We start from the raw sequence: 24,097 nt of genomic DNA, 5'->3' as shown, positions 1-24,097 counted from the left end.
ATCGGCACTCTTCAAATACCACCTTACACCCAACGTTCAAGTTAATAATAGCATATATATATATATATACTCAGTACCTAATATAAACCATGTATATATATATATATATATATATATATATATATATATATATAAAGTTATCTTCTTAACTTAGGTCCAGTACTGTCGGTAGTTCTCCAAAATGGTATGTGAGTGTGTGAGCATTAAATAAAAAAAGACAATAGCTCAACAGTGTTCTATAGAGAGCTGATTAATACATATAACTGAGTCATTTCAAGCTTCATGATTAGAAACATCATATACAGCCATAGGTCCAGTATTTTGCGACATAAGCATTACAGCACCAATCATTTGGCAAAATTCAAGCTTTAAATTCATGTCAAAATGCTTTATAAAGTGTTACTGTGTGGTGCTGTGATTCATACAAAGCTAGCAAATAACATTTCCCCATATCCTTTCACTGCTTCTTTATGAATCACTTTCTATTTTCTCTGCTTTATAAGCGATACAAAAAGATTTTGGTAATGAGGCCTCATCTACTTTCCCAGAGTCCGATGAAATCGTGATTACTATTTTTTGTCTCTGTGTTCATTATGAAGGAAGTTAATGTCGAGAGCCAATGCTAACCAGCGTTAGCGCAATGACAGAAAGTGTATGGGTATCTGCTAGCAGGTGAGTAGATACCCATAGACTTCCAGTCATTGTGCTAAAGTTAGTTAGTATTGACTTGTGGAACGACCTCTAACTTCCTTCATAATGGACACAGAGACATAGACATGGTATCCACGACTTCATCTGACTCTGGGGAAGTAGATAAAGGTCCTCATTGCCAAAATACCCAGGTATCCCTTTCATATTTTTTCTCAGCATTTTTCAGTAGTTTTCTTATTTCCTGCTAAATCTTGGTGTGCGTTCTGCTTGGCACATAGCACAGCCCACTTAAATTAAACTCATAAATATGGCTGTGATAAATTAGTCACAAACAGATTTTTTGGTTCCAAGATTTGTGCATGGAAAAGATAAAAGATAAAATTATAATGTTCAGAGCATCTAAACATAAAATCTTCCTGTCGGCAAATAATGCTCTCTCTCTCCTTGACGTATTTGATTCTAAAACACGCAGCTAACAATATACTTTCAGACTTGACAGAAAGTCCAAATCTGAAAGGGAACTTCTCTGATAGCAGTTTACAACAAAACAGAAAACAAAGTATATTTAATAAGACCATAATAACTTCTCTTTCATAAATTAAATAATTAACATTTATTTTAAAGATGATTGGCCTATCGTAACTTAAACCGCTGTACACAACCAACCCCTTCCCCCCCCAAATAAAATACAGCACCATAAACCTGATTTCAATATTTCATTTTTATCTCTTTCTCTAGTGAGCACTAAGCTCAGAGTCTGACACATAGAATATCTGTACATCTTGGAGTCCCTCGCTACCAAAGCTTCTCTTTGTCTCATACACTGAACCGTGTAAATAACCTCAAGGTTTGATAGCACTTTGATTGTTTACCAGCTTTTTAAAATGTATAATTCGTCAACTATTTTGTTTCTATCTGAGCAAGTCACTACTCGTTCTCAAGGGCAACACCAGTGTCACCCTCCTCCCAGTTGGATTGGTCGTTGTCGTTAGGCTCCTCCCCATCCTCAGCCATGTCCTCGTCAGGCTCCTCCCCCTCTCCACCCTCCTCGAAGTCATCGTCTTCACGGACGAACCCCTCCAGGGACTCCAGGCCCTCCTGTGTGGCCTGGTGGGAATCTGCACATTCCGCACATTCCGCACAAACGCCGTAGCGCCGCGAGCCATGCCGGATCCCCACGCTGGCCGCCAGCATGAAGATCTTTTTACATACCATGCACTTGTACTTCTTGTCCTTTTTGTGCACCTGTAGGGATGGGGAGGGGGGAGAGAGCGAGATAAAGGTTAATGCTCTGTTCAAGTTCTGTCGGAATAGAGGACAGAGTGATGGGGGGGAGAGGAAAGGTGGAGGAACGAGAGAAGGTGGAGGACAGAGTGATGGGGGGGAGAGGAAAGGTGGAGGAACGAGAGAAGGTGGAGGACAGAGTGATGGAGAAGAGAGAGGGAAGGTGGAGGAAGGAGAGAAGGTGGAGGACAGTGATGGGGGAAGAGAGAGGGAAGGTGGAGGAAGGAGAGAAGGTGGAGGACAGTGATGGGGGAAGAGAGAGGGAAGGTGGAGGAAGGAGAGAAGGTGGAGGACAGAGTCATGGAGGGGGAGAGAGGGAAGGTGGAGGAAGTAGAGAAGGTGGAGGACAGAGTCATGGAGGGGGAGAGAGAGAAGGTGGAGGAAGGAGAGAAGATGGAGGACAGAGTCATGGAGGGGGAGAGAGAGAAGGTGGAGGAAGGAGAGAAGGTGGAGGACAGTGATGGGGGAGAGAGAGAAGGTGGAGGAAGGAGAGAAGGTGGAGGACAGTGATGGGGGAGAGAGAGAAGGTGGAGGAAGGAGAGAAGGTGGAGGACAGTGATGGGGGAGAGAGAGAAGGTGGAGGAAGGAGAGAAGGTGGAGGACAGTGATGGGGGAGAGAGAGAGAAGGTGGAGGAAGGAGAGAAGGTGGAGGACAGTGATGGGGGAGAGAGAAGGTGGAGGAAGGAGAGAAGGTGGAGGACAGGGTCGTGGAGGGGGAGAGAGAGAAGGTGGAGGAAGGAGAGAAGGTGGAGGACAGTGATGGGGGAGAGAGAAGGTGGAGGACAGTGATGGGGGAGAGAGAGAAGGTGGAGGAAGGAGAGAAGGTGGAGGACAGTGATGGGGGAGAGAGAGAAGGTGGAGGAAGGAGAGAAGGTGGAGGACAGTGATGGGGGAGAGAGAAGGTGGAGGAAGGAGAGAAGGTGGAGGACAGTGATGGGGGAGAGAGAGAAGGTGGAGGAAGGAGAGAAGGTGGAGGACAGTGATGGGGGAGAGAGAAGGTGGAGGAAGGAGAGAAGGTGGAGGACAGTGATGGGGGGAGAGAGAAGGTGGAGGAAGGAGAGAAGGTGGAGGACAGTGATGGGGAGAGAGAGAAGGTGGAGGAAGGAGAGAAGGTGGAGGACAGTGATGGGGGAGAGAGAAGGTGGAGGAAGGAGAGAAGGTGGAGGACAGTGATGGGGGAGAGAGAAGGTGGAGGAAGGAGAGAAGGTGGAGGACAGTGATGGGGGAGAGAGAGAAGGTGGAGGAAGGAGAGAAGGTGGAGGACAGTGATGGGGGAGAGAGAAGGTGGAGGAAGGAGAGAAGGTGGAGGACAGTGATGGGGGGAGAGAGAAGGTGGAGGAAGGAGAGAAGGTGGAGGACAGTGATGGGGAGAGAGAGAAGGTGGAGGAAGGAGAGAAGGTGGAGGACAGTGATGGGGGAGAGAGAGAAGGTGGAGGAAGGAGAGAAGGTGGAGGACAGTGATGGGGGAGAGAGAAGGTGGAGGAAGGAGAGAAGGTGGAGGACAGTGATGGGGGAGAGAGAAGGTGGAGGAAGGAGAGAAGGTGGAGGACAGTGATGGGGGAGAGAGAGAAGGTGGAGGAAGGAGAGAAGGTGGAGGACAGTGATGGGGGAGAGAGAAGGTGGAGGAAGGAGAGAAGGTGGAGGACAGTGATGGGGGAGAGAGAAGGTGGAGGAAGGAGAGAAGGTGGAGGACAGTGATGGGGGAGAGAGAAGGTGGAGGAAGGAGAGAAGGTGGAGGACAGTGATGGGGGAGAGAGAAGGTGGAGGAAGGAGAGAAGGTGGAGGACAGTGATGGGGAGAGAGAGAGAGAAGGTGGAGGAAGGAGAGAAGGTGGAGGACAGTGATGGGGGAGAGAGAGAGAAGGTGGAGGAAGGAGAGAAGGTGGAGGACAGTGATGGGGGAGAGAGAAGGTGGAGGAAGGAGAGAAGGTGGAGGACAGTGATGGGGGAGAGAGAGAGAAGGTGGAGGAAGGAGAGAAGGTGGAAGACAGAGTGATGGGGGAGAGAGAGAAGGTGGAGGACAGTGATGGGGGAGAGAGAGAGAAGGTGGAGGAAGGAGAGAAGGTGGAGGACAGTGATGAGGGAGAGAGAGGGAAGGTGGAGGAAGGAGAGAAGGTGGAGGACGGTGATGAGGGGGAGAGAGAAGGGGAGGGTGGAGGACAGAGTGATGGAGGGGGAGAGCGGGTTCGTGGAGACAGGAGACCGAGTATGGATGGGTGTGTGTGATAATGTTTTGAAGAGGGAGGTGGTGTGATTTAGAAACAAGTAATTAAGGAAATCAAAGATGACATGGTTACAAGGACATGGTGTTTAGAGGCAAGCGAGGGTGTCTGAAGGACTCAGGGTGCAGGGTGTTTTAGGGACTGAGGGGGTGTGGAGGTAGACTCAGGTGCAGGGTGTTTTAGGGACTGAGGGGGTGTGGAGGTAGACTCAGGTGCAGGGTGTTTTAGGGACTGGGGGTGTGGAGGTAGACTCAGGTGCAGGGTGTTTTAGGGACTGAGGGGGTGTGGAGGTAGACTCAGGTGCAGGGTGTTTTAGGGACTGAGGGGTGTGGAGGTAGACTCAGGTGCAGGGTGTTTTAGGGACTGAGGGGGTGTGGAGGTAGACTCATGTGCAGGGTGTTTTAGGGACTGAGGGGTGTGGAGGTAGACTCATGTGCAGGGTGTTTTAGGGACTGGGGGTGTGGAGGTAGACTCAGGTGCAGGGTGTTTTAGGGACTGAGGGGGTGTGGAGGTAGACTCAAGTGCAGGGTGTTTTAGGGACTGGGGGGTGTGGAGGTAGACTCATGTGCAGGGTGTTTTAGGGACTGAGGCGGTGTGGAGGTAGACTCAGGTGCAGGGTGTTTTAGGGACTGGGGGGGTGTGGAAGTAGACTCAGGTGCAGGGTGTTTTAGGGACTGGGGGGGTGTGGAAGTAGACTCAGGTGCAGGGTGTTTTAGGGACTGGGGGGGTGTGGTAACTTTCCCAAAATACCCTGGTTTTCCAGAAATTCTGGTTGGAAGATTCAGGATTTCCTGATAATTACATCCTGAATACAATAATCTTCCAACTAGGATTTCTGGAAAACCAGAAATTAATCTTGACTCTGAGAAAGTAACTGTCATTTTGCAACCCTACTCAGGTGTCTGGGGGAAGGTGAGAATGTGGAAGAGGACAGCTATGTTTGGGGGGAGGTGATGTTCCCTTTCAGGCCCTCTAATCAGGGAATGTCTCTTGATGGGAAGGTGACAGTGTAGAGGGAGGCTATGACACGGTGATGTGTGTGTAGGGTAGGGTCTTACCAGGGAATGTCTCTTGATGGGAAGGTGACAGTGTAGAGGGAGGCTATGACACGGTGATATGTGTGTAGGGTCTTACCAGGGTATGTCTCTTGATGGGAAGGTGACAGTGTAGAGGGAGGCTAATGACACGGTGATGTGTGTGTAGGGTCTTACCAGGGAATGTCTCTTGATGGGAAGGTGACAGTGTAGAGGGAGGCTATGACACGGTGATGTGTGTGTAGGGTCTTACCAGGGAATGTCTCTTGATGGGAAGGTGACAGTGTAGAGGGAGGCTATGACACGGTGATGTGTGTGTAGGGTCTTACCAGGGAATGTCTCTTGATGGGAAGGTGACAGTGTAGAGGGAGGCTATGACACGGTGATGTGTGTGTAGGGTCTTACCAGGGAATGTCTCTTGATGGGAAGGTGACAGTGTAGAGGGAGTCTATGACACGGTGATGTGTGTGTAGGGTCTTACCAGGGAATGTCTCTTGATGGGAAGGTGACAGTGTAGAGGGAGGCTATGACACGGTGATGTGTGTGTAGGGTCTTACCAGGGAATGTCTCTTGATGGGAAGGTGACAGTGTAGAGGGAGGCTATGACACGGTGATGTGTGTGTAGGGTCTTACCAGGGAATGTCTCTTGATGGGAAGGTGACAGTGTAGAGGGAGGCTATGACACGGTGATGTGTGTGTAGGGTCTTACCAGGGAATGTCTCTTGATGGGAAGGTGACAGTGTAGAGGGAGGCTATGACACGGTGATGTGTGTGTAGGGTCTTACCAGGGAATGTCTCTTGATGGGAAGGTGACAGTGTAGAGGGAGGCTATGACACGGTGATGTGTGTGTAGGGTCTTACCAGGGAATGTCTCTTGATGGGAAGGTGACAGTGTAGAGGGAGGCTATGACACGGTGATGTGTGTGTAGGGTCTTACCAGGGAATGTCTCTTGATGGGAAGGTGACAGTGTAGAGGGAGGCTATGACACGGTGATGTGTGTGTAGGGTCTTACCAGGGAATGTCTCTTGATGGGAAGGTGACAGTGTAGAGGGAGGCTATGACACGGTAATGTGTGTGTAGGGTCTTACCAGGGAATGTCTCTTGACGTGCTCTCTGCGGGTGAACAGCTTGCCACAGATATCACAGCTGAAGGAGCGGACGCCGGAGTGAATGATGAGGTGCCTCTTTAGTGTTCTCCGGTGCTTGGCGATGTAGCTACAATGGGGACACTTGAGCTTATTCAGGGCCGTGTCGGACGACTCGCCTGAGAAGAAAAACACAAACAGGTTATGAGTCAGGAGGCTGCTTTCTACTCAGCTGCTCAAAGCCACATTTGACAGACAATGAAGGGAGGAATTTGGAGCAGTTAGTTAACGAGCCACCCAGGTCTCTGGTGGTACAACCCCTTTGCTTTTCACTTCTCAGTAGAAGAGAGGAGCTGTTGGGTGTGGTGGTGGGGTGAGCGGGGTCCCTAGTGAGGGGATATCATGTTACCATGGTGTTTATGGAAAGGGAAAACAGTCACTCAGAGTTACCCCCATAAAATACTAGAAACTGGGTCAGTTGCCATGGCAACTACTGCCTAGGGGACATAACAAAATAAGTGTAATGTGATTTCCCTACTGAAAACATGTCATTGTTTTACCATTAACCCACTGACATAAAACATTTCAGATTCGTGTAGGAAGGAAAGAATCTTGAAGAAAATGTTTGGAAATGCAGTGCCTCGGCTGCTATGAACACATTTCACAAGATATCAACAGGATTCAAATTCAAGTGGGCAAAAATTACAGCCTCGATAAGCAACTACACAATTGTGAAGAAATATATTTGAGGAATCTATGATGTGAAAAAGTGGAATCATAACACCACACGAACTACTAAACAACCCCAGGAATAGCTATAGATAGTGACTAGTTAACTGATTGATTTGGCAAGGCTCTGTGCTATTCGGTGCCACAGCACAGCCACCTGAACGATAGGGTTCTGCCTTTGTCTTTGTTTGTGCCGAGACACAAAGCGTTGTCAAGCAGGCCAGGTTGCCAGGGGGCTGAGGAAAAGCAGGTCACCTGTGCTGTTTGTGTTCAACAGGATACAGTGTGTTCCACCACCTTGTGGGATATTTACATTTTAGTCGTTTCACTCCGATCCAGAGCCACTTAAAATAACTTTTCCGATCACTGATCACAATCATATTAACCACCAAGTTAGGTTCATGACATAAGGTTTGAGAACAAAATCGATCAGAAGTATAGTAATCTCTAATCTGTAAGTACCAAAGTCTGAACATATTTCTGAACAGATACTAAGCCAACTACTAGAGTGTATAATAGTAGGTACATGCAGCTTATACAAGAAGAGATCTTACCATTCTCCCAGGACTCTCCTTGCTGGGAGGAGTCTTGTAGGAGGCTGTACTGAATCTGGTTGGCCAGTTCTGTGAGAGGAAAAACAAAGAGATGATCAGAAGGACACTCACTACCTTACGTACACAAAAGACCAGGCCCCACAATCCCCCCCACCCCAGTTTACAGACCTATCCCCAGGGTCGTGTTCAGCAGGGCACACTGTAGGAAAAATGTTTTAAAAATACATTTAAAAAATGACTTATTGGACAAGTCGTGGAGGTAGACCCTCCCTGTTTCATTCTGCTTTTGTGTTTTCTGTTTGGTGCCTAATCCCTGATGAATACGACCCTGGAGCTGCCAGTGTTCTGCCTGCCTGTCTGTCTGTAGAACACTTCCTCTAGCCAGGCCACTGTATTCAGCAGCCTCTCCCAGCCTCTCCCACTGGGCTGTGGATTAAGCCAGGATGAAGCTCTCAGCCCTTCACTGAGGATCATGTTACACTGAACAGGCTTAATTAGCCATAGCTCTGGGCCTGGCCCTCAGAGCCCATTGTTAAGTACCTGACCACTGGTCCCATTCTCTATTCTGCCTGCCTGGGTCAATATTTGGAATGGTAAGGACAGCCCCAGTGCATTAGGGGGGATTAGGGAGGGAGGGGCAGACCCTGACAGCTTTGCACCTCCTATGGATTGGGAGGTTATTTAGTGTGTGTGTAAAGAGGCAGCAACCAGGCAGCCCGCACTTTATAACAATCCAACGGCCTTGTTTAGAGAGGAACCTAGAATTTAAAGTCATAAATCCAGAAACTCTGCTATGGTAAAGCAGAGGAATGGACCTCTGGTCACCTGAAGCTTAGGTAGTGTTCATTAGGCACCAAACAGAAGAAAACAGATTGAAACGGGGAGACTTATCCAATAAGAAATGCTCATTTATCCATTGCAAAATGTTAAAAAATAACAATAATTTTGGTCTCCTCAAAGTTGGGTAAATCTGCTTTCAATTTATTTGTACCCCATGTATGGAACAATCTACAGAGTTCCCTATAACTGGATGTTCTGGTGCCTCTCAACATTTTAAAACGGCCAGATTGGGGAGTGGGGACCTCCTTGCTGAGGAATGTGATTGTTATTCTGGAATATTTGTATTATATTGTATTCTACTTTGTAAATAGTGTATATGCTTGGCTCCCTTGCAAAAGAGATCTTGGTCTCAACGGTGACCCAGTTAAAATAAAGGTAAATAAATATATTGTGCACTAATGCTAAACCGCAGATTCTCCTCATAGTAACCCATACTACTACAGTTACAGGGGAACTGGAGCATCTCTAATACATAGATCTAGGCTGAAGAGAGACAGAAATGGAGGTCAGAGTGCCAAATTTGGGAATTGTGTTGCTTCATTAATGATGACACACCGAGTTGCAACACCCCTCGCCACAATAAAACATGTGAGAAGAAGATTTGTGTTGCGTTTAAAGGAACCTGGAGTAAGAATGTGTCCCCTGCTTTACTTCCTTATCCTGCAACAGGAGTGAAATCCCCCTTCAATGCATGATATCATTCCATACAGCACACTGCTTAATGGGGGCAGAGCTGGCCCTGTGTGTGCGTGTGTGTGTGTGGCCGTGACAGGCTCATAGAGTCAGAGATAACCCAGAATTTCTGAGGTATGGTGCGGCAGGATGAGGACAGGAGTGGGGCCGACTTAAAAAGGACAGGCTGGCCATACTCATACTAGGCTGGCTGCTAATTAAAAAGATATACGGATAGTGGAGGTCGTGGGGCCTTCAGTCTGGATTAGAGGTCGACCAATTAATCAGAATGGCAGATTAATTAGGGCCGATTTCAAGTTTTCATTACAATCGGAAATCTGTATTTCTGGACACCGTTTTTTAATTATTATTATTATTATTATTTTTATTTTATTTTATTTATTTAACTAGGCAAGTCAGTTAAGAACACATTCTTATTTTCAATGACGGCCTAGGAACAGTGGGTTAACTTCCTTGTTCAGGGGCAGAACAACAGATGTTTGTTTACCTTGTCAGCTCAGGGACTCAATCTTGCAACCTTATGGTTAACTAGTCCAACGCTCTAACCACCTGCCTCTCATTGCACTCCACGAGGAGCCTGCCTGTTACGAATGCAGTAAGAAGCCAAGGTAAGTTGCTAGCTAGCATGAAACTTATCTTATAAAAAACAATCAATCACAATCACTAGTTAACTACACATGGTTGATGATATTACTAGTTTATCTAGCGTGTCCTGCGTTGCATATAATCGATGCTGTGCACAATCGTGAAAAAGGACTGTCGGATTCCGGATTCGACCATATTAATGACCTAAGGCTCGTATTTCTGTGTGTTATTATGTTATAATTAAGTCTATGATTTGATAGAGCAGTCTGACTGAGCGATGGTAGCAGCAGCAGGTTCGTAAGTATTCATTCACTCTCGTGCCTTATGCCAGCAACTCTTCGCAATGCTTCAAGCATTGCGCTGTTTATGACCTCAAGCCTATCAACTCCCGAGATGAGGCTGGTGTAACCGATGTGAAATGGCTAGCTAGTTAGCGGGGTGCACGCTAATAGCGTTTCAAACGTCACTCGCTCTGAGACTTGGAGCAGTTGTTTCCCTTGCTCTGCATGGGTAACGCTGCTGTCGATGTGTTCCTGGTTCGAGCCCAGGTAGGAGCGAGGAGAGGGACAGAAGCTGTACTGTTACACTGGCAATACTAAAGTGCCTATAAGAACATCCAATAGTCAAAAGTACAGTGGGGAGAACAAGTATTTGATACACTGACGATTTTGCAGGTTTTCCTACTTACAAAGCATGTAGAGATCTGTCATTTTTAATCATAGGTACACTTCAACTGTGAGAGACGGAATCTAAAACAAAAATCCAGAAACTCACATTTTATGATTATTAAGTAATTAATTTAATTCACATTTTATTGCATGACATAAGTATTTGGTGGCCAAGATCTTGCGATACCTGGCCCCATCCATTCTCCCCTCAATACGGTGCAGTCGTCCTGTCTCCTTTGCAGAAAAGCATCACCAAAGAATGTTTCCACCTCCATGCTTCATGGTTGGGATGGTGTTCTTGGGGTTGTACTCATCCTTCTTCTTCCTCCAAACACGGCGAGTGGAGTTTAGACCAAAAAGCTCTATTTTTGTCTCATCAGACCACATGACCTTCTCCCATTCCTCCTCTGGATCATCCAGATGGTCATTGGCAAACTTCAGACGGGCCTGGACATGCGCTGGCTTGAGCAGGGGGATCTTGCGTGCGCTGCAGGATTTTAATCCATGACGGCGTAGTGTGTTAATGTTGTTTTTTTTTTAGACTGTGGTCCCAGCTCTCTTCAGGTCATTGACCAGGTCCTGCCGTGTAGTTCTGGGTTGATCCCTCACCTTCCTCATGATGATTGATGCCCCACGAGGTGAGATCTTGCACGGAGCCCCAGACCGAGGGTGATTGACCGTCATCTTGAACTTCTTCCATTTTCTAATAATTGCACCAACAGTTGTTGCCTTCTCACCAAGCTGTTTGCCTATTGTCCTGTAGCCCATCCCAGCCTTGTGCAGGTCTACAATTTTATCCATGATGTCCTTACACAGCTCTCTGGTCTTGGCCATTGTGGAGAGGTTGGAGTCCGTTTGGTTGAGTGTGTGGACAGGCGTCTTTTATACAGGTAACGAGTTCAAACAGGTGCAGTTAATACAGGTAATGAGTGGAGAACAGGGGGGCTTCTTAAAGAAAAACTAACAGGTCTGTGAGAGCCGGAATTCTTACTGGTTGGTAGGTGATCAAATACTTCTGTCATGCAATAAAATGTTAATTAATTACTTAAAAATCATACAATGTGATTTTCTGAATTTTTGTTTTAGATTCCGTCTCTCACAGTTGAAGTGTACCGATGATAAAAATTACAGACCTCTACATGCTTTGTAAGTAGGAAAACCTGCAAAATCGGCAGTGTATCAAATACTTGTTCTCACCACTGTATATGAAATACAAATCGTATATAGAGAAATTGTCTCATAATTTCAATAATAACTACAACCTAAAACTTCTTACCTGGGAATATTGAAGACTCATGTTAAAAGGAACCACCAGCTTTCATATGTTCTCATGGTTTGAGCAAGGAACTTAGCTTTCTTACATGGCACATATTGCACTTTTACTTTCTTCTTAAACACTTTGTTTTTGCATTATTTAAACCAAATTGAACATGTCTCATTATTTATTTGAGGCTAAATAGATTTTATTGATGTATTATATTAAGTTAAAATAAGTGTTCATTCAGTATTGTTGTAATTGTCCGATTAATTGGCCGATTAATTTGGATCGGCATTTTTTTGGTCCTCCAATAATCGTATCGGCGTTGAAAAATCATAATCGGTCGACCTCTAGTCTGGATCAGACCTGGGTTCAAATACTATTTGAAATCTTTCAAACACCACCAGCGTTTGCTCAAGCCTGCCAGATGGGTGGATTTTGCAGTTTGGGGACTATTCTTTTTTTGTTGTTTTGTTGTTGTTGAATTTTACCCATTTTTCTCCCCAATTTCGTGGTATTAGTAGCTACTATCTTGTCTCATCGCTACAACTCCCGTACGGGCTCAGGAGAGACGAAGGTTGAAAGTCATGCATCCTCCTATACACAACCCAACCAAGCCTCACTGCTTCTTAACACAGTGCGCGATGAGAGAAGGAAGCCAGCCGCCAACCCGGAAGCCAGCCGCACCAATGTGTCGGAGGAAACACTGTGCACCTGGCAACCTTGGTTAGCTTGCACTGCGTCCGGCCCGCCACAGGAGTCGCTGGTGCGCGATGAGAGAAGGATTTCCCTACCGGCCGAACCCTCCCTAACCCGGACAACGCTAGGCCAATTGTGCGTCGCCCCACAGACCTCCCGGTCGCGGCCGGTTACGACAGAGCCTGGGCGCGAACCCAGAGTCTCTGGTGGCACAGCTGGCGCTGCAGTACAGTGCCCTTAACCACTGCGCCACCCGGGAGGCCTCAGTCCCCAGTTTGGGGACTATTCTATTGTTCCATTATGCCAGGCAAGCTCAAATCAAGCACAGATAAAGTATTTGAAATGATTTGAAACCAGGTCTGCTCAGGGTACTGTGACTCTTTCTAGTCTCTGACTAGCACTAGCAGGCTGCCATGTCCAGTGGAACAGGACTGACCTCTGGACTAACTCAGACCTCCACCAACTAAATACCATGACTAGAGGTATGGTCGTCATACCATGTCAGTCTAGGAACTAAACAGAAAATGCTAGGCTAACATGTTCTCTAAAACAGGGCTGCTGTTTGGTCATCTAAACAACTGTTGGTACGACCTACCTAAAGAATGTGCATGTGTTTATGTGTAGTCAGTTGGGGGACTGAGTGCTTGGTCTGACTACCTAAAGAACTGGCTACCTAAAGAACTGGTGTGAGAAGGTGACGTACCGGCGTTCTCAGAGAGGAAGGAGAAGTCCTCCCTGGGATAGGAGGCTGAGGGCTGGATGAACATCCCCTCATCAAACCCTTCCTCTGGCTCTGGTGGGATGTTGTAGACGAACCGCCGTGTGATCTGTTTCTTCCTCCGTCCGCTCCCCGGCTGCACCCTCTGACCTTCCCTCTTCACCGCCACCACCCTGCCCGCCGCAGCCCCAGGAGCCGGCTCGTTCCAGACGAACACCGGCCCCGGTCCCGGAACGCTCGGAGGCTCGTTCTCAGCAGACTCGGATGAGTTCTCACAGCCCCAGCTGGAGCTTCCCAGGGCGCAGCCCTCCCCTGCAGACAGCTCCACGTCACTGGGCTCCTCCTTTACGCTGCCTCCCCCTGCTTGCTCCCCATCCTGGACATGACCACTGGCTTTTATTGACAGCTTGGACAGGATGCTGGTGGCCCAGAAGTTACTCCCAGGCTTCTTGTTGGTGCTGCCGTCTGAGCCCACCTGTCCAGCTCCGTCTTTGGCCACCGTTCTCCTCTTGTTGTAATCCACCACCACTGAGTCGGGGGCCTCCTGCTTGATGCTGATGTTGAGGGCTTCCTTGATGAACCCCCGACACGATCCCACCACCTCTGTCATCTGGAGGTAGGAGGCCACGGACATTACCTCGATGGCGTTCTGACTGGTCAGCAGGAGGTTACCACTATACAGGAAGTCCAGGATGACCGAGAAACCTGCCACTGCCGCCACGTCGAGGTGGGTGTCGGTGACTGTGGTCGTCTGGTCACATGACGAGGAAGTGTTCTCGCTCTTGGTCAGGCAGTAGAGGGTCTTAAAGTAGCGGCTCCCGGCCACGAGGATGTTCTTGTGCGCCCGGAACACCTCTCCACTCACCACGATGTTGACGTCACAGAGGATTCCTCCCTTGCGTTGTTTGTTTAGCTCCTGCAGCAGCTGGTAGCAGTAGGAGTCCTGGTTAGGTTTGTTGTTCCTGTAGTAGTCTTCTGTCTCCATGTCTGTCCCCTGGGGGGGGTCCTCACAGCCAGGCCGCTCCAGCTCCTGGTAGACAACACACACACACAGAGAACGAGAGAGAGAGAAACAAATAGATGAGCAGGATTAATGGCTAGGGACACACAAAGGAAAGGGACAATGACAGAGATGCACCTGGCAGGGGTGAAACTGGTCTGACTGGCTCCATAATGGGGGAGGTGTTGCTTCACCTGGAACTGGAAATGTGGTAACTACTTCCAAAGTAGACTGAAATACAGTCAGAGAGCTGCTTAGTTTACTGTTACTCCCACTTTTGCAGAAAATTATGGCGCACGTTCCCAGATCACACCGATTTGTGTGTCCAGGAATAGGGCCTAATCTGGGTCTGTGACAGCAGCTAATGGTGTTATAACCAATCAAAACAGATTTAATTGTCCCAAAACCCCACCCGCTATCTGTCAACATGATGGCTGATGGGAGAGAAACTCATTCTTCTTCTACCTCCATTCCTCCCTCTATCTTCCCTATCCCAACATGGGAGTTTCCCATCCAGGGCAGCAGGCCAAGCTGGTACGGAGGAGAGCCAGAGAGGAGGGAGTACACCGCACTGCACTGACTGACATAACTGTTACTATACTAACACACTGCCTGCATACATTTCTGCTTAGTTTGGAATTGCATAGCAGATGTCCTAATCCTGAGTAATTTACATTGCTCGAGCCCTGCATTCTCCCCCCACCCCCCCCACCCCACTCTCCTTACACAGCTGGGTTTTCAGCTCAAGTAATTTATATGAAATCCATTTCTCTGCTCTTCGAGGTCCCCACCCCCCTCCCTACTCTGAGTGACTGGAAGCCCTTGTCTGCACAGGCATGATCGGGGTTATTATCAGGAGCAGCAAGACACTCTGTTCCTGCCTGGCGTTACCAGGTCTAGAGGAAAGGAGAGAGAGGGCGAGAGAGAGCTAGCAGAGAGAAGAAGAGATAGAGCCAGGTCACCCCATTTACCCTCACAATACCAGGCTCTCTCCTCTCTTGCAGGCTCATTGTTCAGTGCTGCTTTGTGCCTCACTAGGGTTTCTTTGTATGGCCCTGCACTCACACACTTATTAGATACAGCAGCTAAACCCTGGCTCCTCTGTGCCTGCTCTGCTCTTTGCTCCCACTTAACCAGAAAGGCCCTGACTTGACACTTGTGTGTGTGTGTGTGTGTGTGTGTGTGTGTGTGTGTGTGTGTGTGTGTGTGTGTGTGTGTGTGTGTGTGTGTGTGTGTGTGTGTGTGAGGGAGACGGGCTGCATGTGGCTCTCTAAGAGGGGCTAAGCCCTGAATAGGATAACAGGAAGGAAGACGCAGAATGATTCAATCATCCACACAACCATACAATGGGCTCAATGCCAGAGTCGGTCACCTTATTTTCTGCCCTAACAGGATGGGTAGTATTTGGAGAGGTGTGGCATTGACACTTTGAAAGGCGTGTGTATACGGAAGGAGGGTGAGCAGGCAGATTAACCATCTCTGGTGAAATCGCCTGCTTCCTGGTTGCATAAAGAGGCATATTTACGATCTTTAAACCAAATTTTATTTGTCACATTCACCGAATACAACAGGTGTGGACTTTACCGTGAAATGCTTACTCACGAGCCTTTCCCAACAACACAGTTATAAAGTAAGACAATTAGCAAATTAAATAGAAAATAGGAACACGAATAACAATAACGAGGCTTTATACAAGGAGTACCGGTACCAAGTCAATGTGCAGGGGTACGAGGTAGTAGAGATAATATGTACAGGTGGGGGTAAAAGTGACAATTGTTATTACACATTCACTGGATTAACAAGATGCAACAACTGACAGGTCACAATGGTGGGGATACGTCCTGGTATTCAGGCAGTTTTAACCATAATAACTGCCACAGTAACTGAGACTGGTCACAATGGTTGGGGTACAGGCCTGCTACACTGCTGCATGTAGGCCTAGGCTGTGTGAGCTGGGCTGCAGTATGGCGGTACTCGAGCCAGGCTAGGACACTACTCTCTCTGGCTCCATACTCGGCTCATCCTTCATCCAGATGTGCCACGTGTTACGGACTGTGTTAGTGCTGCTGGATCGGCAGGTCTCTCACACTGCTCTGGCGGAGTCCAAATGAGAATACCATGGTGAGAAGACGAACCTCTGACGTGGCCATTTATTGTGAGCCAGGCCCAGTGATGGTGGAAACATGAGGTTAGAGTACTGGTAGGCTCGAGGCTCGTTGACGTTCATCATCTAAATGGAAGTATTCAGACCCTTCCCTTTCTCCACATGTCATTACACAACAGTCTTATTCTAAAGTGGATTCGAAAAAAAGTATAATCTCATCAATCTACACACAATACCCAATAATGGCAAAGTGAAAACAGGTTTTCCGAGACAGGATTGTGTCGGGGCACAGATCTGGGGAAGGGTACCAAAAAAATGTCTGCAGCATTGATGTTTCCCAAGAACACAGTGGCCTACTTTATTCTTAAATGGAAGAAGTTTGTAACCACCAAGACGACTCCTAGAGCTGGCCGCCTGGACAAACTGAGCAATCGGGGGAGAAGGGCCTTGGTCAGGGAGGTGACCAAGAACACGACGGAAGCTACTCCTCAGTAAAAGGAATATGACAGCCCGCTTGAAGTTTGCCAAAGGGCACTTAAAATGACTCTCAGACCATAAGAAACAATATTCTCTAGTCTGATGAAACCAAGATGGAAATCTTTGGCCTGAATGCCAAGCTTCACGTCTGGAGGAAACCTGGCCCCATTCCTACAGTGAAGCATGGCAGTGCAGCATCATGCTGTGGGTAGTTTTTCAACTAAAGGGACTGGGAGACTAGTCAGGATCGAGGGAAATATGAACGGAGTAAAGTACAGATATCGTTGATGAAAACCTGCTCCAGAGACCTCAGGACCTGAGACTGGGGCCAAGGTTCACTTTCTAACAGGACAACGACCCTAAGCACACAGCCAAGACAACATAGGAGTGATTAGGGACAAGTCTCTGAATGTCCTTGAGTGGGCCCAGCCAGAGCACGGACTTGAACCCAATCAAACATCTCTGGAGAGGACCTGCAGAGAAGGATGGGAGAAACTACCCAAATACAGGTTTTACAAGCATGTAGCATCATACCCAAGAAGACTTGAGGTTGTAATCGCTGCCAAGGGTTTTATTTATTTTATTTATTTATCCGTTATTTTACCTGGTAAATTGACTGAGAACACATTCTCATTTGCAGCAAAGACCTGGGGAATAGTTACAGGGGAGAGGAGGGATGAATGAGCCAACTGTAAACTGGGGATTATTAGGTGACCATGATGGTTTGAGGGCCAGATTGGGAATTTATCAGGGACACCGGGATTAACACCCCTACTCTTACGATAAGTGCCATGGGATCTTTAATGACCTCAGAGAGTCAGGACACCCATTTAACGTCCCATCCTAAAGACGGCACCCTACACAGGGCAGTGTCCCCAATCACTGCCCTGGGGTATTGGGATATTATTGATTTTTTTAGAACAGAGGAAAGAGTGCCTCCTACTGGCCCTCCAACACCACTTCCAGCAGCATCTGGTCCCCCATCCAGGATGGAACTGACCAGGACCAACCCTGCTTAGCTTCAGAAGCAAGCCAGCAGTGGTATGCACAGTGGTATGCTGCTGGCATAGGGTGCTTCAACAAAGTACTGAGTAAAGGTTCTGAATACTTATGTAAATGTAATAATCAGCTGTATAACATGTTCTAAAGATTTCTAGAAAACAGTTTTTTCTTTGTCATTATGGGTTATTGTGTGGAGATTTAGGGGGAAAACTATTGAATCCATTTTAGAATAAGGCTGTAATGTAACAAAAATGTAGAAAAGGTCTGAATACTTTCCGAATGCTCTGTAGGTGAAATTCTGTGTTTAGGCTATTACTATAGACGGATTACTAAAATGGACTGCAAATGCAGCCTAGGCCAATACAAACAGATTGAAAGGACTTTTACAGTAGATCTACCTACCAGTCCTTAACTGTGTGATGTAGGCTACTGTTGACTAATCTCTCACCATCCAGGACTACAAATATAAAACACTTCCTCTTAAAACAGAGAGTAGAATTTGTGGAACAATATCCCAGAAAATAAAAACTTACCAAGGGCCCTGGGCTAATGTGACTACACACTACCATCCATCTACCATCCCATCCCTACCCTGAGGCCAGCTGGCTCCATACTCTCCCCTAACCCGACCGTCTCCCAGATGCTAGAACAATGCAGCAGTGTGTCTGGCCCTAAGGTGTGGGTTGGGAGCAGGCCTCCAGGCCTCCCAACAATGCAAATAGCTCCTCGTTGGGTTGACGGATTCCAGGGATGAATTGTCCCCCCCCTCCCCTCAGACTTTGGTCCGGAATTGGGTGAAGAAAATTATGCCATTTCATGTGCTGCCACAATGTATTTCACACAGGAATTATATTCAAAACAGCATTAGGCTACTATATATGGGGGAAAACACCACAGGGAAAAACATCTTTGCATATTTAAACTTTGACATTAACAACTGCACAGAAATTCAATACATTTTAAAGGCATCCAATTTTTTTTTCTCTTCCAAAGCTACGAAATTAAATGAGGCTGTAGGAAAGTGTTTGATTATATGGTGGATAAGGCAGCTACTGCGTTATCCCTCGCTATCCCTAACCAAGCGGACAGGGTAGTCTTGTTTTCAGGGAGGGACTACTTCTTCACTAATCCCTCCTCCCACTGCTTTCCTTCCTAATTAGTGATGTGTACAAGTTAGTGGATCCCTTCACTTTAAGTCATTCTGATTAGTTATTGTATAGTCCGTATATCGGACTGAACTAACCCTGGTGGTCTGGCAGTGTGATCCAATCCTCTTGCATTTCACTGACAAATTAGAGTCAAATTGTGGCTGCATGCTCTTAATTCCCCTGACAGCTTGAATCAGAGTCAGTATAAGAGGTGATAGGGCGTAGATGTCACATAGGAAACTGGGCTCTGTAGTTTTTTTTATATACTGCTGTGATTAATCTTTAACCCTGTGTAAAAACCCTGTAATTACTACAGTAGCTAACAACATTGTTAGATAGGATTTTAATAATTGCTTTGTATTTGGGTAGCAATGGTGTTGGCAGATTTTGTAATTACACAAGTGGAATGTTCCATCTCACCCAGAGGGTGTTTCATAGTCCTACGATGAATATTCCAAAAGTGATTTATTTGCAGCAATATACACATTCATCATTTTGGTATTGGGAACATCATCAAGTAATCAATCGTTGATATCAAGCCTAAGGGAAAGAACCCTTGGTGATGGTCTGTCATGGTTTCTGTCCTTCTGTACATACAACCTGACAATGTATAGCTTGGTAATTATATAATAATAAAAACATACCATAAAAAAAACTATTAACCCATAAATTGTATGGGTTGACAAGGTCCAGATGGTGCCATGACAACCCATGCTGCTGCCAGCATACATACACTACATGAACAAAAGTCGAGTTTGGGCCGCCTGGCTCATTGCGAACTAATTTTCCAGAATTTTACGTAATTATGACATACATTGAAGTTTGTGCAATGTAACAATAATATTTAGACTTAGGGATGCCACCCGTTAGATAAAATACCAAACGGTTCCGTATTTCACTGAAATAATAAACGTTTTGTTTTCGAAATTATAGTTTCCGGATTCAATCATATTAATGACCAAAGGCTCGTATTTCTGTGTGTTATTATGTTATAATTAAGTCTGATTTGATAGAGCAGTCTGACTGAGCAGCAGCAGGCCCGTAATCATTCATTCAAACAGCACTTTCGTGCGTTTTGCCAGCAGCTCTTCGCAAGCACAGCGCTGTTTATGACTTCAAGCCCATCAGCCTAATGGCTGGTGTAACCAATGTGAAATGGCTAGCTAGTTAGCTGGGTGTGCGCTAATACTGTTTCAAACGTCACTCGCTTTTAGATTTGGAGTAGTTATTCCCCTTGCGCTGCAAGGGCCGCGGCTTTTGTGGAGTGATGGGTCACGATGCTTCGAGTGTGGCTGTTGTTGATGTGTTCCTGGTTCGAGCCCAGGTAGGGGCGAGGAGGGGGACGGAAGCTATACTGTTACACTGGCAATACTATAGTGCCTATAAGAACATCCAATAGTCGAGGTTTCCACCACTAAAGCCAATGCTTGGCATTCCGCATGGTGATCTTAGGTTTGTGTGTGGCTGCTCGGCCATGGATACCCATTTCATGAAGCTCCCGACAAACAGTTATTGTGCTGACTTTTCTTCCAGAGGCAGTTTGTAACTCTGTAGTGAGTGTTGCAACTGAAGACAGATTATTTTTACTCGCTTCAGCACTCTGCAGTCCCGTTCTGTGAGCTTGTGTGGCCTACCACTTCGCAGCTTATCCATTGTTGCTCCTAGACGTTTCCACTTCACAATAACAGCACACACAGTTGACCGGGGCAGCAGGACAGAAATTTGACAAACTGACTTGTTGGAAAGGTGGCATCCTATGACAGTGCCATGATGAAAGTCACTGAGTCCATTATATTGCCAATGTTTACCTATGGCGACTGCATGGCTGTGTGCTCAATTTTATACACCTGTCAGCAACGGTGTGGCTGAAATAGCCGAATCCACTAATTTGAATGGGTGTCCATATACTTTTGTATATATAGTGTATGAACCTATTGTAACCTTTTCACAGAGAGAATTGCATGTGGGTCAGGAAGGGAGGGTATGAATGGGTAGCTAGCTGTCAAGCTGCTTGGACATGATTTACCTCTCCTCCTGTCCAACCTAGCCCGTGACACACCATCTATGGATTCTGGGGAGTCATCTAGCACAATGCCTCTAATTTAGCTGCTCCAACGGGAGGGGAGAAATGCGCCAGAGGTCATTCTGCATTCTGCTCTCCACTGTGCAAAGCAGAACAGAGAAGGGAGGGGGGCAGGGGTGCGGTTCACCAGATAGCAAAGCAAGCTAGCAATCAACCAAGGTAGTTGCTGGGGCAACAAAAGCGTTTGTTGAATGGTTGCAAGTGCATTATACTCTGGCACAGAAGAAAACATACAACTCCAGGCAAATGTTAACAGTAGATAGCTAGCTAGTATGTGTACTGTCCCTGAAGCTATGGAAATATATATATAATAACACCCTAAGGTAGCTAGCCACCAATGTGACTCCCATTACTTGTACGTGGAATAGCAAGTTAATGGGAGTCACACTGTCACTGGGCTACAGGCTAGACAGATTTGTTTCGCTAGTAATTGGTTTCTGTATAAATGTCACCATTAAGCACATTTTAATAAACGTGAGCTGTAGCTAGGTATTTCGATTAACATGGGAGCATTGGGTAGGCTAGCTACCATTAACTACCAAACACGTCTGATTAGAACTATCAAGAAGCTAGCTAAAAAGTAGCTAACGTTAGCGAACTAGGAAGCCAGCTGGATAGCCTCTCGCGGGGAAATGGAACTGCCAGGGAACTGAAACTCAGCTGTGCGTAAATATTAGCTAAGTTAGACAACTCAAAATGATAACCATAAATGACGATGTAGACACTTTACCTGCTTGGTCGGATCATTCCTTCCGTGCTCAGAAGACAGGTGATGTCTCAAAAGCAAGGCCCGCTTGTAATTTCGACTGCCTTTCACCAGCTCGTCGTTGTTTTTAGTGGCAATGTTGTGACACCAGGAGCAAGACATAAGTCCCGTCTCCTGGCAAAATTTGAGCCATGGGAACTCCTGTCGCCATGATGCTTGGAATGGCGAATGTTTCTGGAGTAACGTCTGCGGTCTCATTTCTACCCAAGACTTCCTGGCACCACCCGTTTCCTGCTCCCCGTCTCCCCCGCTCCCCGCTTCGCCTCTGTCCTCGCTGTTCAGGCCGTTACCCGCTGTCCAGTTACTCCCTTTCCTGGACTCGTCTTTTCTGACAGTTACTGCCACCCAACCGACACGATCATCTCCGTTCCCGTCTGCCCAGTTGCCCCCTTCCGGGTCCTCTTCCTCCTCCGCCTCTGGTTCTGTGCTATCGCTGACAGATCCCCCACCCTCCACTCTCTCTTGCGATGGTCCTTTTGCCCCCAGATCCCTATCCTCTTCCTGATCTGGTCTGTTCCCGTTCAAATTTCGGTCTTGACAGGCCTGGGCCTCCCAGCTGTTACTGTTGCTCCCCCCCGACACCACTGGAACCGGTTACGGCTAATCCACCTCCTCTGAACGCCAGCGACCTGCGGTTTCTCTCCCCAGACATTTTCTTAATATATTAAAATATACCACTTTCTTAACAATATCCCTATCGACTAATGTCGATATATTAAAGTATTATACGTTGCGGATCCGAATTAAATGTCTGTTTATCGTTTTTTCCTACTTTGGCCTCCTGGTGAGAGTATGTAGGTTATGCGGAAATAAATAAAGCTTTAAAACGCATAATGAATTTCAGGGTTCTAGCTGCGTCCGCGCAGGCCCTACAGAGGTCGAATGGCAACGACTTTCCCCACAATGCACTTCGACCAGAGAAAGGGGGGTCGTGGGGGGTCATTTAAAGGAAGATGGGGGTGCTGTTCTTTTGTAGCTCAACGCTGTTTACAGCAAGGGGTCTTTTGTGTGAGTGGCTGCACCCATTTTCCGCGTGCTTTTCATCTTTGGTTTTGCTTGTCTCCAACCAACAAATCCTTGTCCTCCTTTCAGACCTCCTGCCAAGCGGGGGGACGGTCCCCTTATATTTAACTGAATCAAACAGATCTAGTGCGCACCTATGGTATTTGTATTACATTCATTTCAATGATCCAACCAAACGCACAAGGTGTGGTGGTGACTTAGGAACATACAGATACTAGATACTCTCCTAGGTGGTGACACAGCTACCAGGTGAATGATTAACACTTTCATGGTTCTTTGCGTTCCACATTTTTCTCCATTACTATTTCGTTATTTCCAATATTTTTTATGCAATCCAACATCACCCAGTTTTTTATAGGCATTAAATAAAATAAAGTCAAACAAATGTTGTCCAAATAAGTGTATATTTTGTTGAAATTAATTATGTGAAAAACCACAGCAATATCAGAAACTGTAATAATCAATAACAATCCAAATACGTAACTAATAATTGATTGGAAATGTATACAGTCCAACGCGGCCGAGTGGAATATATATATTTTCATTAGGTTTTATATATGAATAAACCAAAATTAGTAGTGTGTGATGATACAGTAAGTAATACGTAATACGTAAGTAATACGTTTATGTTTAGATAACACCAAAAACATAAAACATTTGTTTAGGTAAAACTGACATTTTTTCGTTTTTCTCCCACAGATTATTGAAGTTACACTGCCACAATCAATATGTGAATATATATTGATCTAAAACCTAGAATAATCCCATGGAAGCCTGCTCCTGACCATTTGCTCCTGCAGGTGGCAGTAGTCTTTCATGATTCGCTGAGTTTTCTGACTGACAGCACTGTTCCAGTAATGCGTTGTTAGGCCTAGCGTCCAGTTTCGAAACCAGTAAAGGACTAAACTAGGACACAGTGTGTGAACATGATGGGGAGCGTGACCCACTCTGTTTCTGGTAATGGCAGGTGTATATAAAGCCTTGTCAGGTCTAAATCCAGAGTGAAAGGGAGGGTAATACAATATGTATACCCATACAACCAGTCTCTCCATTAAATGGCTTAAACGTATTTGTTATACTTTTTATTTTTAGTTAAGTATTTATTTGAATGCAAATTAATAAAGCAGTCTGACTGAGCAGCAGCAGGCCCGTAAGGGGGGCTGGTGTGTCAACAGACAGTCTATAGACAGTCTGGTTATAGTCTGAGTCAAAACTCATATTGGGTGTATATCAATTAGGTTACAGGTCAGATTGAAACCCAGTCTGGAAGGTCACTCTGGGGCCACATTAAATCCACGTGTGTATATTCAGAAAGACATCAATATGGCTGTCCTACAATGAAATATAGAAACATTATTACTATAACGAAATGTGAAATATTAGTTTGTCAGCCTTGGCGCGCTGAAATAGACAGCTTGATTACATGTTACACATTGAAACACGTGCCTGGCTCTGGTTGTGTTTGTCAATTCAG

General features: G+C 46.4%; 1 protein-coding gene across 1 annotated transcript; it reads right to left on the bottom strand.

Annotated features, from left to right (window-relative positions):
• Nucleotides 1-227: 227 nt before the first annotated feature.
• LOC124012253 (zinc finger and BTB domain-containing protein 10-like) lies at nucleotides 228-22,626 on the bottom strand. The gene is made up of 6 exons (XM_046325726.1): nucleotides 22,623-22,626; nucleotides 21,565-22,184; nucleotides 13,006-14,050; nucleotides 7,560-7,628; nucleotides 6,280-6,455; nucleotides 228-1,896 (listed from the first exon to the last, which is right to left on the bottom strand). The coding sequence occupies exons 1-6, from the start codon at nucleotides 22,624-22,626 to the stop codon at nucleotides 1,579-1,581; spliced, it is 2,232 nt and encodes a 743-aa protein (XP_046181682.1). The 3' UTR covers nucleotides 228-1,578.
• Between the last annotated feature and the right edge of the window lie 1,471 nt (nucleotides 22,627-24,097).

The sequence above is a fragment of the Oncorhynchus gorbuscha genome, linkage group LG24, assembly GCF_021184085.1.
Source record: "Oncorhynchus gorbuscha isolate QuinsamMale2020 ecotype Even-year linkage group LG24, OgorEven_v1.0, whole genome shotgun sequence".
NCBI classification, from domain to species: domain Eukaryota; kingdom Metazoa; phylum Chordata; class Actinopteri; order Salmoniformes; family Salmonidae; genus Oncorhynchus; species Oncorhynchus gorbuscha.
The sequence above is the reverse complement of the archived record's forward strand: the minus strand, read 5'-3'. Positions and strand labels throughout refer to the sequence as shown.

Coding starts and splice junctions, on each gene's coding strand:
- LOC124012253 (XM_046325726.1), bottom strand. Junction 14,051..21,564: donor GGAATGATCCGACCAAGCAG/GTAAAGTGTCTA, acceptor GTTGTCTACCAG/GAGCTGGAGCGGCCTGGCTG. Junction 1,897..6,279: donor ACGTCAAGAGACATTCCCTG/GTAAGACCCTAC, acceptor CCATCCCTACAG/GTGCACAAAAAGGACAAGAA.